The sequence below is a fragment of the Sander lucioperca genome, chromosome 2, assembly GCF_008315115.2.
Source record: "Sander lucioperca isolate FBNREF2018 chromosome 2, SLUC_FBN_1.2, whole genome shotgun sequence".
NCBI classification, from domain to species: domain Eukaryota; kingdom Metazoa; phylum Chordata; class Actinopteri; order Perciformes; family Percidae; genus Sander; species Sander lucioperca.
Genome location: NC_050174.1, coordinates 39,914,341 through 39,932,876, shown reverse-complemented (window position 1 = coordinate 39,932,876; position 18,536 = coordinate 39,914,341). Strand labels below are relative to the sequence as shown.

The window sequence follows — 18,536 nt, the reverse complement described above, 5'->3', positions numbered from 1 at the left end:
AACGATGTATCAGAGCTGCTTTCCACTGCTTTCCACACTTAAATTTTCTTAAAGAGAGCAAGAAAAACACACATCCAGTACACAGACAGTGCATGGGATACATAACAGTTGAGAACATTTGATTCACTCTCCACATACCCTTCCCGGTGGCGACCACCCCTTCTCCCCCACCCCCCCACCACCAAGATCTCAGGAGAAGTTAAAGCAATACAGCATCATACATTACAAGCATAGACCGAAAACAAACATCCTCATTTCACTAGCTCCTTTATGTTATCATATGCACCAGCCCACTGTGAAATAGTTCTCTCACTCGCGCCATGCATTCTAGCCACTGAAAGCTCTATGGTGATTTCATCAAGAAAAGTGTTTAGCCATTGTATATGTGTAAGTGTGTGAGGAGGTTGCCAGCGGAGAGCCAGCATCTTTTTAGCTCCTGTTAGGCCTGCTAACACTATGTTTAGACACTTCTATTTTGTAGAACCATGATGAAAGTAAGCCTAGAGCAAATATGCTTAATAATTAAAACAGGTCTGGTTTTCAAATGATCACAGAACACTTGGTTTGCCAGATTTCACCATGCAGTTTTACAATTCTCCCTTTAATATAAAGAATAAAAGAGATCACAGCCTGCTTGTACGAGTTCCTCCAAAGTAATTTCTATACATTCCGTCACACATTCATTTCAATCTATTTACCCCTTCTGCCCCCCAACCCCTCCATCTACAGAGAAGGAATGCCTGGGTACATGTGTTCAGAACATGCAGCAGTCGGATGATCTGTCACCGTTGGAGATTGTGGAGATGTTCGCCGGCCTCTCCTGCTTCCTCAAGGACTCCAGCGACGTGTCACAGACCCTGCTGGACGATTTCCGAATGTGCCAGGGTTATGCCTTCCTCTGCGACCTCATGCTCAGGTACGACCTATAGCTACATTTCTACAGCTAACACACTAAGATCCTTGAGGGTGTTGTATGAACATTATACATGCTTCTTTGTCTGTATCCAGACTGGAACAGGCCAAGGAGGACGAATCGAAAGATGCACTAAAGGACCTTGTTAACCTGGTCACCTGTCTGACAACTTATGGGGTGACGGAGCTGAAACCCGCCGGCCTGACAACCGGAGCTCCATTCCTGCTGCCTGGCTTTGTTCTCCCGCAGCCTTCTGGGAAAGGTGTGTTAATGGTAGCAACTGTGTCTAGTTAATCCTTAAATTCATCATCTGACTTCATTTTTCACGCAACTAGCAAACTTTAGAGGTAAAGGAATATTGGTGTACTAGTCAGACTTGACATTTAATGCTCAGTTACACAAATAATTAGCTCGTAATACAGAAAAACATTCAATGATGATTGAAAGGTACCTGGGGATCAGTGTCTTCTACATAATTAAACATAATACCATCTTTGTCTAGTGCAGCCACTTTCTTTTAACTGACAATTCTGTGTAAAGAGAATTATCTGACTGACCTGAGTGGAATGCCTTTAATTTAATTAGATTCAAATAAGGCAAACCTGTCAGAAGGTAATCTCATGTCTTCATTTCTGATTTGCCTGTGACCTTTTTACTTCCTTGCATGTTGCATGCAATATCTCAGCTCAGTCAGCTGTACAGTACTCCTTTTATACACTCAAGACATTACTAGTGGATTGAAATGTCTGGTTCTGAGTAAAATGTCTTGCCAACTGTTGGTTGGGATCAAAAACCAACTTTGGAGTATTGATATCCCACATACACTGTCCTGCTGCTGCCAACTCTCACTAGCACTAGCATAATAAGTATATTTTTGTGATCTATCAGTTTATAAAGATTTCTGTCTGCAGTAGAAACCAATGGGTGGGGCCAAGAGCCAGCAGATATACCAGAGAAGGTTGAATGAGAAGGAGATGTCTGATCTTTCAAATAAAAGCTTGATTCGTTTGCAGTGAAATTCAAGGAATTGTCTTTAAATTCCTTGAATTTCACTGCAAAAGAATCAAGCTTTTATTAAAAAATCAAAGCAAAAAGGCAACACACAAAAACACTCATTGTAAAGAATTAGTAAAGCACCTCTCTCTCTTTGCTGAAATCGTCACCCAAAGAAGGATTCATGGACACTTTAACGGTAAATGTTAAGGGAGTTAAAGATGTTCTCTCCTTTCCCCATCCGGGATACAACTTAGTGATTTTCTGATCACAGGCTTGCCTCTTAAATCTACACAATCCCACCAACTCAGTTTGCCCAAAGCCCTGAAACAAGAGAGGAATTACTTGTGGAAAAGTCTTCATGTATACCCCAGCCGTATCTCCCCCTCAGATCTTAATCCCTGAAATTACTTTGACGCTTGGCTGATTCCAGTAAGCTTAACCTGTTGACAGACACCATGGCAACTCTGCCGCCTGTCACACTGCTGGAGATGAATGCCTGAAGCCTCCTGCATACAAATGGGCTCTTTGGAGTCCAGAGATGCTTTAGTGGTTTGAGAGAATTGTCTCGAGCCACGCGTTTACATCTACTCCCATAGAACCCGTCCACCATGACCTTCTGTCTTTTTACAGTTTGTCATTAAAGAAACATGCTCAACGTTATACGGCAGCCAGATCTACCTTATATCTAAAATAATTGAATTGCACTCATGCTTCCTTATAATTGTATGTAATCAAGCAGTAGAATCCAAAAGGGAGTGCATGTGATCTTGTTGACACAAGGGCAAGTGAGATATATGGGGTTACACTTTATTTGAAGGTATCTACATAAGAGTGACATGACACTGTCATGAACGTGTCATAAACATTCTAAAGAAGTCAAAAACATTTATGACATAATGCTTCTTTTAGTAAGTGTCATTCGGTTTTTGTCATGACAAGTTAGGGTTAGAGTTAGGGTTCATGTGTCATGACAGTGTCATGTGTTCATGACAGTGTCATGTCACTCTTACGTAGATACCTTCAAGTAAAGTGTTACCATATATGGTAATAAAACCTTTGTTGTAAAGAAAACAGATTAATAAAACTAAATAAATTAAATAATAAACGGCTATAAATATTAAGAAAAACCCAATCAAGATAATGTCCACAATGTGCATATTAATATTCAAATTGACATACATTATTTCCTTAGTTTTACACCTGTTAAAGATGCAGTAGGTAAGACTTATAAAACTAACTTTCTGTCATATTTGCTGAAACTGGCCCTATGTTCCAGTAGAACTACATGAAGCAGGTCATTAAAAAAAAAAAAAAATCCGGCTCCTCTGGCACCACCTACAACCTGTAGTGTGATTTGCGATAATCCACCGCTCCCTGTTCAGATGCACCAATCAGGGCCAGGGGGGCTGTCTAACTGCGTGTCAATCACTGCTCATGCACACACATTCATTCTACCTTGTGGGGGGAGGGGCTTAGTAGACCGTTTGGGCTTTAGCAGAATGGGGGGGAGGGATTGAGAAGTTGTCGATGTTCAAATTCTTTGGCTAAATCCTGGATCGTCACAATCCTACCTACAGCACCTTTAATTATGTAAAAAAGATTTTATTCCCAACCCTTCATCAACAAAATATTTGTTTCTTGTTAGTAAAAAAACATCTCTGCTAGGTGGATGTAGCTATACGTATTAGAGGATTCACTTTTGAAACTGCTTATATCTTTTAAGCGTATTATGAGTATTAACGCTGGAGTTATATTTGGGAAATGGTTCTTATAGAATAATTCATTTAGGCATAAACATAAACCTCAGATTAATTGATAATGAAAATAATCAGTTCCTATTATTATTATTATTATTATTATTATTATTATTATTATTATTATTATTATTATTATTATTTTAGTGCCTTTTATAATATACTATAATATGGTAGCCGGAGGAAGTGGGGAAAAAAAAGTAATGTGACATAAAAATCAAAAGAAAACTGAGTTCTTCCTTTTGACTTTCATTCAGTCCTTTATTTATTCAGTCATCTATTTATGTGTTAGCCTTCTTACTTACTAATTTATTTTATTTATTTATTTATTTATGTTAATTAGCATTAAGATGTTTTTCTCCATTTTCTTTGACCTGGTTATATTTCAGTCTGGCTTTGCCAGTGTTTTTATTATGTTGTTATTAAGACTTTGTTTTGGGTAAATGTTTTTGTTTTAAGAAAGCACACATGCTGAAATGTTTCCAGCTGTACATTGTTGTAACTTGGCTTGTCACCTCTGCCCCATGGTGAAACATTGTTGCCAGCTCCCTGTTGAAAACGAACACAACCGCACTAAATTGTCAGTTTTCTAACCTCATACACCACAACACTAACACAGCCGAGCCAAGAACAGAGCAACACTCACACAAATAACCACTTGTGTTTACCCACCTGATGACAGCTCCAGCTGTGTGCAAAGTCATTACCAGAAGCCATCATGGTATGAGGGTCCCCCTACACGCCTAATTAGCCTGCCACAGTCACTTAACGGCTGTGTGTGTGTGTGTGTGTGTGTGTGTGTGTGTGTGTGTGTGTGTGTGTGTGTGAGACACGTCAGTGTCACTTTTCGTGTTGTGTGTTGCTACGTGTGTTAGTCATAGTTTGTGGTTTTATGTTCAGAGATCAGATTATGTGTGTAGTGTAGTTCAGCGATAACATCCATCCTTCATGCTCTTTCACTTCATCCTTTCTCCATCTTTCAATCCTAAATTAAGGGCATACCGCCACCTTTAAAAATGTTAAGATTCTCTATAGTTTTTTTCAAAAACACATGGAACTTAAATTTTACAGAGCCTATGACAATTTTGAAATAAAATACAGATTTCTTTTCTCCCATAATGCTTTATTACTCCAACACCAAGTTGACAAAGCAAACTGCAAACATTTATCGTTAAACAACAGAAATATATGACAAAGGGATATCTATCATAAGGGATTATGTTGAAGGAGCATTACCACAAGTTCAACCACTGTGCAACACTTTCTCCTGACTTGATGATGCTGCCCTATTAAAGGTACACTGTGTAGTGTTTTAAGTATTTTATTAGCTAAAATCAATGTCTTCATTCATAAATATGTCCTCATTGGTGTAAAATGACCTCTGCCAATGATCTGACTTATCCTCGTAAGCGAAGAATTTCTTATCTGTATTTACATTGGACGGGCAAGTCCAAGGAGGCTTCCATGTCGTTCCGCCATTTTTAAAAACTATAATCGCTGAGAGGGACATAAAGCACTAGCCTACCTGTCTAGCTAATCCACAACGCGTTTTTCGTCCTGAGCCAGCGTCACACGACTGAAACCAGCTGAAACGGAGAAGGAGATCAGTGAGAGGCGCTTGTCACTGTCCCGGCAAATTTGAAAGCCTGCACTGCGCTTTAGTTCATAATGGAGGATCACACTTGTGCCGAGCTACAGGAGAAGGAATCCTCGTCGCCAAAAAAGCGAAAATTGGAAGACATATTGTCATAGTTTCTTGGTATATAACGGCTACCGTAGTTGCAACACGCATTTGAAAAAGCGAGGCGCTAGAGAGCACTATTCGTTTGAATGCAAAATACAATTTCACCGCTAGATGGGAGACATTCCTACACAGTTTACCTTTTAAAGCAACTTTTTGTTAGTTTTGTCAGATTAAAGCACTTAACTGGGTCTTGGGTTTCCTTTAAACAAATACTGCACTAAATACTGCGAAAAGGTGTGAAAGGATACATATTTTCCCACCATACTAGCAGTGCTTTTGCATGAGCTCATTGTTCTCAGTGTCACTCCTCCTGCAGTTGCTGCTTATTAGGTTTCATGAACTTTCGAGGCATTTAGGTCCCATCTTATGTCACATCAGGCGTGGTCTCGGATATCTGCTGTCACTTTAGCCACGGAGGTTTCAAGGCCAAGAAAGCAGTTTCTGTACTGCTGGAATAAGATCAGCTGAATCTAGAGTTGCAACGATTAATCGATTAATCGATTAGTTTTCAACTCTTAAATTAATTGCCAACTATTTTGATAATCGATTAGTCGGTTTGAGTAATTTTTTAAGACAAAAGTAAGATTCTTTGATTCCAGCTTGTTAAATGTGAATATTTTCTAGTTTCTTCTCTCCTCTGTGACAGTAAACTGAATATCTTTGAGTTGTGGACAAAACAAGACATTTGAGGACGTCATCTTGGGCTTTTGGGAAACACTGATCCACATTTTTCACCATTTTCTGACATTTTAGAGACCAAACAACAAATCGATTAATCGAAAAAAAAATCAACAGATTAATCGACTATGAAAATAATCGTTAGTTGCAGCCCTAGCTGAATCCTATGTAGGTGTGAGTCTTGAGAAATGTAGATGTCATCAGCCTCCATCTGTCCACTCTGTTAATATTTGGTCTCTTTTTTGTCTTGGTACTTAATAATTAGTATCTTTACACCAAATGCATACAATATACAAAGCAAATCTAACCAAGAGTCAAACAAAAAAATTGAGAAATCCATCCAATCATAGATTTCTCAATTGTTTTGGTTAGATTTATTTTGCCAGTGAGAAGGTAAGGAGAAGTAAAGTATTGTTTTAGTTACCTGCAGTTTAATGAACTGTCTCCCAAATCTGTCATCTTCTCTCTTCCAGGCCACACAGTGCGTAATATCCAGGCTTTTTCAGTGCTTCAGAACGCCTTCCTGAAGGCTAAAACAAACCGTCTGGCATCCATGCTACTGGACGCCATCGGAAACATCTACTCATCCGAGCCGGCCAACTACTTCATCCTGGAGTCGCAGCACACCCTGTCGCAGTTTGCAGAACGTGTGGCCAAGCTCCCCGAGGCCCAGACCAAGTATTTTGAGCTCCTTGAGTTTGTCGTCTTCAGCCTCAACTACGTGCCGTGCAAAGAGCTATTCAGTGTCAGCGTGCTGCTCAAGTCGAGCACGTCTCACGCCTGCACAATCACGGCGGTCCGGACGCTGCTGAAGCTGTCCAGGCACGACCCGGTGTTCAGCGACGTTCTGCGGGAGGTCGGCCTGCTCGAGGTGCTGGTCAACCTGCTGCACAAGTACGCCGCCTTGCTCAAAGACCCGGCCACGCAGCAGCAACCACACAACAATGACCAAGGTGCGGTTTCCCTCCCCCCCTGCTTTTGTGATTACTGAAAATGAGCGGACTGTTACAGGGCTGCAGCATTGATCACAGCTTCTTGATTTTATTTGTAACAACTTCTCTTCAAGTGGGCTACAGACAGAACAGGAACTTGAGTCACTTGCCATAGCAGCAGCAGCCCAAAGAGAATTTAGTGATCCACACTGACAGTAGAGATCATCATTGACCAAACATAAAATAGGATTTAATGCTGTAAATGCTTGCCAAATGCAAAGAAACCCATAGTTTACAATTCATAAATCTGTTAAGGGGAGTTAAAAGAGTAACTTAACACCAGGCTGTTACACACTTACACACCCTGGACTACACTTCTACACCGCAGAAAGATAAGAAGTTAAACCACTGAAGGTCAGCAAAAACAAGGTTTTTTAGCTGATGTTAAGTTGCTCTTTTAATATTATTGGTACTCAGTTTTGAATTATTTAAATAGTTAGTAGTGCTAAGGAAAAATACACCAATCAGTTAATCTTATATATTATCTGTAAATGCATATGGAATCAAATCAACAAACATCCAGTAGTGACTGAGCCCACAAGAAGCCAAAGTCATAGTTGGCAGCAATTGGCGTAAACTCCAAGATTAAAAAACAAAAACTACAGGCCTTGACCTGAAATGCACGGAGTTGATTATACACAAAGATTATAAACACAGATCTCCTTGCCTATAAAAAGTAAGGGTGATAATTCCCTAAAAAGACATTAAAGCCTGGATGGCTTTAAACATTTTACATTTTAATGAAAGTAAAACCGAAGTCATGATATTTAGACCCAGTATTATCTCTTGGCGCCTCCCAACTGGACCTGGGTCCTCTGACACCCTATGTCAAGTCCATGGTAACTAACCTTTGTTGTTAAGATGGATAGTGAGTTTCAACTAGAGAAGCAGATAAATTCTGTTGTAAAAGCTAGTTTCTTTCAACTCAGGCTGCTTACCAAACTGAAGCCATTTTTTATCTTTCACTGATTTTGAGAGGGTGATACAATCTTTTATCACAACTCGCCTGGATTACTGTAATGCTTTATATGTAGGTATTAACAGGTATTAACCATTACAAATGGTTCAAAATGCTGCCGCTCAACTCCTTACCGGAACTCGTAAACAAGATCACATTACACCTGTTCTTGCCTCCCTTCGTTGGTTAACGGTTTGCTTTAGAATACACTTTAAGATTCTGTTGTTTGTTTTTAAAGCTCTTTATGGTCAAGCCCCAGTTTATATCACTAATCTAGTGAAGCCGCACGCTCCTCTGAGGTCATTAAGGTCTGCTGACCAGCTCCTCCTTGTTGTCCCTAGATAGCGGCTCAAAAATAGGGGCGATCGAGCGTTCTCAGTCGTGGCCCCAAGGCTGTGGAATGAATTGCCTCTGCATGTCAGATTGGCCCCCAGCCTTCACATTTTTAAATCCCGACTTAAAACTCACTTTTATTCATTGGCCTTTAAACCTGCTTGAGAGTTGGATTCTGCATCTTCATTTTCTAGTTTGTAACTCGTTGTAAATGTTTGTTTTGTTACTCGTGTGTTTATAATCATGTCAATGTCCAGCACTTTGGTCAACCTGGTTGTTTTAAATGTGCTTTACAAATAAAGTTGGATTGGATTGGATTGGATAAACCCACTATGGCCAAAAATATAAATGTCTTCAAATACAGTTGTCGGATAATCAAATTGGATAATTAAATTCAGTTTTATTATTGTGTTATTGCAGTATGATACGGTAAAGCGCATGCCCTTATTATCTCATCAGTTACTGGCTCACCGTGTGCATTTAATGCAGTCATGATGTCGTCTAATGCCAACCTCTCTCCTCTCTCTTTGTTTCCCCTCTATCTTTAGCTGACTGTAAAAACAACCCAGTAGCAGAGGAGCAGAAGCAGTCGGCCTGGCTGGTGATGGAGACACTGACTGTGCTCCTGCAGGGCTCTAACACCACCAACACTAATGCAGGTAAACAAACACACACACAGACAGACAGACAGACAGACTGACTCTCTTTCAGGCATGTGCACACTTTGTCATACACAAGATTCATAAAAAGGTCTTAAATTGCGTATCAAATCCAGGCAGATGATATTTTTGAATTATATGGTGACAGTAATGATACTCATTATAGATTAATACGGCATAAGGACGTTTTGGGTTATTGTAATAATTAACAGAACTTTCTGAAAGTCTTAATTCAATTAATAGTAACAACAAGAAAAAAAGCCTGGAAGGAAATTGACCTCACTTTAAAGGGTGTTCCTTTATCCTTGTGTCTCTGGAAATTTGGATTGTGCAACAATTTGCACAACAGAGGGGGCACAAAAAGCTCCAAAGCTACAGTACACTGGGATTCAAGGCATTCATTTAAAACACTTACTCGACGAGAAGGGCACTCAGAAAGCGCAGACTCCGCCAAGGGCATGCCCTGTCTCGCAGTGTTAATGAGTGAAAGTGAAAAATAATTAGTGTATCTGTCCCGTGATTCAGATCGGCTCCAAAATGTAATGGGTAATAATGTAATAGTTTCATAAAAGATCGGGCCAGTAGTTTTTCCGTAATCCTGCTGTCCGGCAAACAAACAAACAAACTAAACCAAAAACACAACCTCCCTGGCGGAGGTAATGATGTCTCTTGAAAAGCCACGCTGCAGCTGCTGGTGTCTTGTTTTATGCAATGCAGGATGCTGTGCAGGATCATTGAAGGACACACATTACCGGTGCCTTTAGAACAACCGATTACACACACATTTTTTGGCTTTAATTATGTGCGTCATGTTTGACCTTAAATGCTAATAAAATCACTCATGTAGTGATTTAATTGAGCCAAAAAAAAACAATCACCCATTTGTGTCTGCATGTATCTACATTACTGAAGTGTCCTTGAGCAAGACACAGATTCCCCACCATCCCCAGAGCTACTAAGCCTTGACCTCTGACCTTTCTGTTGAGGTGAAGAGGAAGGAAAATCTTCCTCCAGGGATCAATAAAGTATCTTATTAAATGTCCTTAAACCTCCCTCTCCTCCAACATCGCTCAGTCTCCATTGACCCTCTGTGTGTGTGTGTGTGTGTGTGTGTGTGTGTGTGTGTGTGTGTGTGTGTGTGTGTGTGTCAGTCAGCTGGAGAAATGCGCTGAGTCACAAAGATAACCAACAGGCTAAACAGCTCAGAGCTCTCTTCCACCTTGATGATGATGGTTGCTTTCAGCGTCAGAAAAACAGGATGATGTGTGTGATGTTTTAAAGGACAAATCCGGCGCAAAATGAACCTAGGGGTTAATAACACATGGGTACCGAGTCGACCGTTTTCTGGGATTTCTTTTTATGCTAATCGAATGTGACCAGTATTAGCGCAAACCGCTAATTAGCTTATAACGCTAGTCGTCGGGGCACGGGTAAAGTAAAAAGAAATCGCTATTACTATACCACTAACAAGGCTCAAAATAGCACCACACTTCCACGGTAGCATAATGAGGGTCCCTACACGTAAACCAAAGCATTGAGAACTTTGTTAGTGTACAGACTGTTTATTAAAAGGATAGTTTATAAAGACAGTTCGTTCATGTATACAGCAGGCGCCATCTTGGGAAAACACTCAGGACCAGTCGAACGACGACCGCCGTGCTTGAGCTATGTTACTGGTTACTGGTAACACGGTTTTTACTTAACCCATGCCCCGACGACTAGCATTATAAGCTAATTAGCAGTTTGCGCTAAAACTGGTCCCATTCGATTAGCATGAAAACATATCCCAGAGAACGGTCGACTCGGTACACATGTGTTATTAACCCCTAGGTTCATTTTGCACCCGATTTGTCCTTTAAGCCCTCCTCTGTGACACATTGATTACATTACATGTTATGCATGAGGCTCTCAGCCAGAAGCCTTATCTGGAGAGGCAATTAGTGCAAAGAAGTCAAACGAAATTCAGTGCGTCACACAAATGACAAGGATGCAGTACTAAAAGTTCAGGGTCAGAGCCACATCAGCCCATCAGTAAATGAGATTGATTTTTTTAATTCTTTTTTTTTTTTTTTTTTTTTTTTTCGGATAAGCTCACCAACATCACGAGCAACCCATTTTTAATCATTACTGCTTTTACAACATCTACGTGATGAAACATAATGACAAAGCTCAGACCTTTTGCATGAAAAAAACCTTGGTCTAAAATTAGCATCCAGGTGCTAAAACAGCAAAGATCAAATGTTCATCTCAATAAGTTTCACCAAAACCTTGTCACTTTCACCTTACAAAATGGCATTAAAGGCACTACAACAGTGGTGAAAAGGTGTTGTTATGTTGTGAAGAACTAATGAGGTTTGGAGCATACTGATCAGTCGACTATTAGACAAACATTATTTTTTTCAAACACTGTATTCATTATAATCTAGCCTGGTGTCATTGTGTTCAGTTAAAAAAAAAACATGAACATGTGCAAAGACTAAGTTTCTACCCCTTTTTTCTTTACGTCCCCCAGCTCTGTTCAGGGAGTTTGGCGGCGCTCGTTGCGTTCACAACATCGTGAAGTACCGCCAGTGTCGGGAACACGCCCTACTCATCATCCAGCAGCTCGTCCTGTCGCCCAGCGGAGATGACGATATGGGAACACTGCTGGGCCTCATGCACTCGGCACCGCCCAGTGAACTACAGCTGAAGACTGACATATTGCGGGTAATGACACAATCAGTCATTCCATTAAATTAATTTATTTAACGTTAGTATGTTGTATTACTGACATATGGTACACTTTTAATTATTTTTAAATGTATATATTTACTGAATACTTAATATCTACCACAGGCTCCATCTCTGTCTTACTATCTTACTTTAAACTTTGTCCGGCAACATGCAACTACTTTGATTTTAAAGAATTTGCCAACTCAAATGTGATTAGTTTTGTAGTATATCTTAATATACCGTAGTGTAGGTGAGAAGGAGTTCAGAAAGATGAGGTCAGCACCAACACACTCTTTAGTCTCAGTGAGAACATTGAGGAAAGGAAAAGTCTGTAATTTAAAAAAAATCAATATGCATTTAAAGCCCTGCATACAGTAATTGCTTCAAACCAAGGCACTAAGTGTAAGCTGCACATAAAAGCATATATACACACATTCACACACAGACACACAGACACACACACACACACACACACACACACACACACACACACACACACACACACACACACACACACACACACACACACACACACACACACACACACACACAGGGTGAGATGATGGCGGTTCATTTTCTGGAGCATAATTGCATTTTCAAATTCCACTCCTTCAGATGAGATGATTCTCACGCCTTCTGAAGGCTTTGGCTGGATTAACCCGTCCGCTTTTTGCTCCTATGTCACTAATCTGGGATTTTAATTATCGCCCTCAAATAAACTAAAGACTGCAAAGAATTTATATCAAATCCGGTTTTAGTAAAATTATTTTTTCTCTCGCTCGTCATCAGGGTTTATGTACCGTGGGCAGTAACACACTGCAGACACACAAACAGATCTCAAAATTAAGCTGATTAGCCTTGTGAAAGTACACATTTAACCTTGTTATCTCTGAGGGGGGCATAGTCAAACCCTGATATGTTGCATCTAATCCTCAAGGCCTCCCCATGGCTGGTAAAGTTAACACCCCAAACCTACATTTTACCAGGACATAATAAAATGTGCAGGTAGCCTGGTGGTAATTTCCTAGTTTAGAGGACAGGAAGAGGATGTACTTAACATCCTGTGATTGGTTTTTAAAAAAACACTGTGCTGAGCCCGGCAGTATTTTAATGCAGCAGGAAACCGCTGGCTCAACGGTGCAACATATCTAGCTTTTTTTTATCAAAGCTTTTTGGAGAGATTTCAACATTTTGAGCTTTAAAAAACTATTGGTAACACTTTACTTGAAGGTATCTACATAAGAGTGACATGACACTGTCATGAACACATGACACTGTCATGACACATGAACCCTAACTCTAACTTGTCATGACAAAAACCAAATGACACAAGAAGCGTTATGTCATAAACGTTTATGACTTGTTTATAAATGTTTAAGACACGTTCATGACAGTGTCATGTCACTCTTATGTAGATACCTTCAAGTAAAGTGTAACCAAACTATTTATGTTTGTCTTATTAACAAATTGTTAAAAAAAAACATCCAGACAGTGTCTGCTTTTGGCTTTTCCAGTCAGTCAAGTTAAAAATGACCACATGCTGCAAAAATTATACAAAAGTAACAATATTGCCATGAAGAAGTCTTGCTCACTGTCTTACACCTAGAAATACTAAAGGGATAAATACCACTAGGGCTGGGCAATATATCGATATTATATTGATATCGTGATCTTTTACTGGTTTTAAAGGCTGCATTACAGTAAAGAGATGTACTTTTCTGAACTTACCAGACTGTTCTAGCTGTTCTATTATTTGCCTTTTCCCCACTTAGACAGTATGTAAATATTTTGTTAAAGAACAGAAACGCCACGCTCACGCAACGCAGCCAGTGTGTGGCCGGCCTAAGATTTTTTGGACTGTACAAATGTTCTTCTTGTATTATTTATTGAACTATTAATAATGTACTGATTGTGTTCTCTGGAAAAGCAGGTGGCTTATGTTCATGTTCAGAAATAATAATCCTATCATTACAACAATAGAAGTTTGAAAGATATTCCTTCAGAAGCAGGATTGAAATGGCTAAAAATGAAAATGCCCCGAGTGGCACTAAGCCCGGTTCTCCCTGACATGTGCCTTCACTGCACTTTACATGTGTCATTCAAACGCTTCATCTGTTGCTGATCCCAGACGTTTTCTCCACTTTTCAGCTGCTAATTAAAAACCTTGCCTGTCACACTCATTCTATGCTCTCAGGCTGATTTTAGGTCCCCAAACGCATATCTAGGTTACGGTTTGATGTTTTAGTTTAGGTTATTTGCAAACACGAACCATAACACTGGAAAAATGTTGGGGAAAAAAATCAAGCCAGTGAACTGAGACAAAGAAACCCCTGAGGGGCTCCTAAATATGTCTCACTGCAGAAGAAGAATGAGAGGAAAATGACTCAATGAACAGAGATCTGACTGAACGAGGCAAAAAAAACAACAAATGACATAAAAACATGAGAAAAAATAATTGAGTAACAAAATGTAAAATATGTAAGTGAAATAATGTATAAATAAAATTATGCGGAGAAAGTGAAGCAGAGGGTGTGTATCTATATATATATATATATATATATATATATATATATTAACTTCCTATTAGGGCTGAACGATTTGGGGAAAAAAATCTAATTGCGATTTTTCTGCCAACTATTGCGAATACGATTCAATTTGCGATTATTTTTTTAAAAGTTTAGCTAAAGTTCAATATTCACTGTGTAACAGATACAACTCTTTAGTCTTATGCAAGGATGAGAACATAGATCTGAATTGCCAGCAAGAGGTGTTCTTCTTTTAATAAGCATTAAACATTGAATCCGTGATATGTAACATTATTCCAGCATTTATCTTAAATAATTTTATTTAATAGTAAATATAATGATAAAAAGTGTAATAAAAAATGTTAAACCAAATGTTACACCAAACCTTCAACAAAATATTGCACATTTGATTAATCGCGGTCTTTGCGATTAGCTAATCGCATTCTTTCAAATCGCGATTTTTGATTTGAAAACATTATCATGTAATGTGTTTTATGTCTTTGTAAACAGCTCATTATTTTTGTGAAGTAAAGAATTTGAACTGTGTAAATCTTGACTAAATAAATAATCTGTTTCTTCTCCTCCTGTTCAGGCTTTGTTAGCGGTTTTGCGTGAGAGCCACCGCACCCGGACGGTGTTCCGCAAGGTGGGCGGCTTTGTCTACGTCACCTCTCTGCTGGTGGCCATGGAGCGCTCACTGTGCCAGCCGCCGCGACACGGCTGGGAGCGCGTCAACCAGAACCAAGTCTTTGAGCTGCTGCACACCGTCATCTGCACTCTCACCGCCGCCATGCGCTACGAGCCCGCCAACTCACACTTCTTCCGCACGGAGATCCAGTATGAGAAGCTGGCTGATGCTATAAGGTAAGGTCTATTTGCCAAGAACTAGTGATACCTGAGGCCTCTTTTGCGATTTGTATTATTTGCAAAGATCATCTGGGCATGTTTTATCACATTTCTACATACTTTCTACTAATTTTACACAGATTAAGCCATATATTGAAAGTCATATTGCTTTTCAGAATGTATTATTATCAATAACAAACGATCAACAAACGATCGTTAAAAAATATTTTTGCCATTTATCACATTTTTTTACAATCAGAAAAATAATTTTCTTAACGAATATGGCAGTTAAAATCCTACATCACAAAAGGTTCCCAAATAATTGTAGTCCAGTACAGATTGGGCTTTATTTAGTACTGCTTTACTACCATACTAATGAAGTATAGAGGCAGAATAATGCATGAAGAACTTCCAAAATAACTTTTGGAAAATGTTGTGACTTTTCCTGCAATGGGAGAAACACCTAAAAGGAGACACAACAAAGTCCAAAGAGAAACACAATTCAGTTTTTCAATGCTTTCCGTTGCCCTTTTTAAAACCAAACTCTTCTCACGTTAACCACTTTGTCTACTTGCCATCAGGCTGCTGGGCTGTTTCTCAGACACTAAGAAGCTGGGTCCCACAAGTGTTTTCCCCTCCAATGCTCAGCCTTTCCAGAGGCTGCTGGAGGACGAGGCTGCCCCTGGAGGCTGCGCAGGAGACAGCGTCTGTCCCACACTCAAACACTGCAGCAAACTCTTCATCTACCTGTACAAGATGGCCACCGACTCGTTTGACAGGTCAGAGGATTACAGAAACCCCAGAGTTAAATAGTGACTTGTTTAATGTGCGAGATTATGTTCTGCAAATAATGAATTCCACTATGTTTCTAATGTAGTTTTCCTAGAGCCAAATGCCAAAATATAACCATCTACAGTAGGAAATCACTCTCCTCTGTTCAAACAATAGCCAACAGATCATGTGTTTTGAGTGAATTATAGGGTAACATTGTTTTTTTTTTTCAACCAGGACCCTATTTTCCTATGTTTTTGTGTCTAAGTGAATGATGGGAACAGTAATCTTTGAAATTGCTCCGGTATTAAGCAAGACCAGTTACAATGTAAGTTAATAGGGCAATTGTGCAGTTTGTATTTACCTTCACAAAAGTGCTTGTTTTGCCATTGACAGGCTCAGATTAATATTCTAAGTGTCTGACAACATTATGGAAAGGATTTCTAAAGAGGTTGACCTTTCTTTTAAAGAACAAAATCCTTTTTTTAAACATAAAATATTCCGCGAAATTGCGTTCACTAAAGCCACCAGACTCCATGTAAATAAACAGTAATTTTAGCATCGTAAAATACACTTCATTCAAATTCAAATGAAACTAATTTAAACTATGAAAAGCCGTTTTGGGTCGTATTTCCACTATTCCAACAATCACAACTCTAGTTTTGGTTTAAATAAACATAGTTTACCGATCTACATGTGAAAATATGTTGGCTCTATACACACTAAAAGTATTGCTTTTTTAAATGGAGTCTGGTGGGTTTAGCGCTAGCGACCTCAGAGCTGTTAATGGTTAAACAGAAAGAGGTTTTAAAAACGCCTATTTATGTAGGGATCCTTCCCATAATGTTGTCAGACACTTAGAATAATAATCTGAGCCTGTCACAAAATTGACTATGCACGTTTGCCCCAAAGGGTTACATTGCAGCCCGGACTGTGGCTGCTGGTTACAGTGTTCACGCTTAATACTGGACCAGTTTCAAAGATAGTTGTTCCTATTGGTCACTTACACACAAATATAGGGAAATAGGGTCCAGGTAGAAAAAAAACGAAATTACCCATTAAAAGTGCCTGTTAGTGATATATGTGGTATATATATATATTGCACCATAAATCGTGCCAGAAGGGTCAGTTGCATCTCTTTGCCTGTAGTCAGGCCATGAGCTACTAAATAAATAAGGATGAAGCATAGGGGGCATGATTCAGAAAATGTCACGATTCGATTCAATATCGATTTTGAGGCTCAAGGTTAGATTCAGAATAAATTTTCGATTCAAAAACGATTCTCGATTTAAAAGAATCACAGTATGTAAATGTAGTTACTTTTCCCATGTGATTGCAGTAGACATACATTTTTAATTTAAAAATAATTCAAAAATATGAATCGATTTTTGGAATTCTTTGAATCGATTTTGAATCGGTAGAGCTTGAATCACGATTCGAATGTGAATTGATGTTTTTGCACACCCCTAAAGAAGCATAGTAGTTGTTAACACACTGTCAAAAAGTTATTCATTTACTGTTGGTGGTTAAATAAGTCAACAGTTTAATGACTGTCATTCCTGAATGAGTTTTTATGTGAGAGTGGGTCAGTGAGTTCTCAATGTGAAAGACAGTAAAGGAGCCTTTAGTTGGAGTTCAGCAGATTGCAGCCATATGTTCCTCAAAGAACATTTCTGTAGTAGATCAAGAAACTCATGTTTTTCTACGGTCTTCTAACATGTTGAAGTTCTTGGTAAAACGTATTTTTCTTTTTCTCTTGAGTGACCTTCATGGTCCGTTTGGCTTTGTTTGAATCTTAAAAGAACCCTAAATGGATATTTTTTAACATTCAAGATTCAGGATTCAGTTTATTAAACCTGAGGGGAGTTGGTGTTTGAAAAACAGTGTTTTCAAGTGTCATACAAAAATGTTTAAGCTACAAAGTGAAGCAAGTGAGAAATAGTGACATCTTAAATCTATGCTGTTTTCTAGATTTGCATGTATTACTTGATTGGTTGAGTAATCTTAGGTGATTATACAATTATTAGTTCAGTTATTAATGTAGATTATTTGTGATACAAGGTTAATTCACTGCATCTTATTTCAACACTCTTAGCTACAGTGAAGATAAGATCGATACTAAAAAAAGTCTTTTGTGCAAGTGAACAGGTTCACTTTGTCAGTTCAGATCAGTCAGGGGAACGTGTAGAAGCAGGTCCACAGCTGTGTTTTCCTCAGCCTGGTCATACTGCACAATCTCCGCTCCCACTCAGTCGACCTCTTCATCTGAGACACAGACACACATGGCTGAACTGTGGCAGCTGAAAACCCAACATTTAGACGTCAAGACATTTAATCTAGAAGCTTCACTGTGGTTGGGATTCAGCTGCACAGCCTGGTGGTGTTGTCATGACAGCAGAATGAGTGTGAAATCAGTGCAAATGATTATTTAAAGAAATGAATTACTAATGTGACACCATAGCAAGCATGAAGAAACATCACAATTGTTGAAAATATGTATTTATATTTATAAATACATATTAATGTGGGCTGGGATCGAGTTGAAGGTGTGTTCTGACTGTTTTGATGCTCTTCTCAATTGATTGATTGGACTTGTCGACCACTGCAGTTAAAGGGAAACTTCTGTATTTTTCAACCTGTTTCCCATGTTTCTGT

The 18,536-nt window shown here is 39.1% G+C and overlaps 1 protein-coding gene across 7 annotated transcripts in view; it reads left to right on the top strand.

Moving 5' to 3' along the window:
- wdfy3 (WD repeat and FYVE domain containing 3) overlaps positions 1-18,536 on the top strand; it is a 110,972-nt gene that overhangs the window by 29,318 nt on the left and 63,118 nt on the right. For all 7 annotated transcript variants that reach the window (XM_035997339.1, XM_035997345.1, XM_035997333.1 and 4 more), the window contains exons 7-13: positions 730-916; positions 1,009-1,175; positions 6,559-7,038; positions 8,917-9,027; positions 11,540-11,733; positions 14,857-15,128; positions 15,692-15,889. In XM_035997339.1, the coding sequence (XP_035853232.1) occupies positions 730-916; positions 1,009-1,175; positions 6,559-7,038; positions 8,917-9,027; positions 11,540-11,733; positions 14,857-15,128; positions 15,692-15,889 (1,609 nt within the window). The remainder of the gene's footprint in view (positions 1-729; positions 917-1,008; positions 1,176-6,558; positions 7,039-8,916; positions 9,028-11,539; positions 11,734-14,856; positions 15,129-15,691; positions 15,890-18,536) is intronic.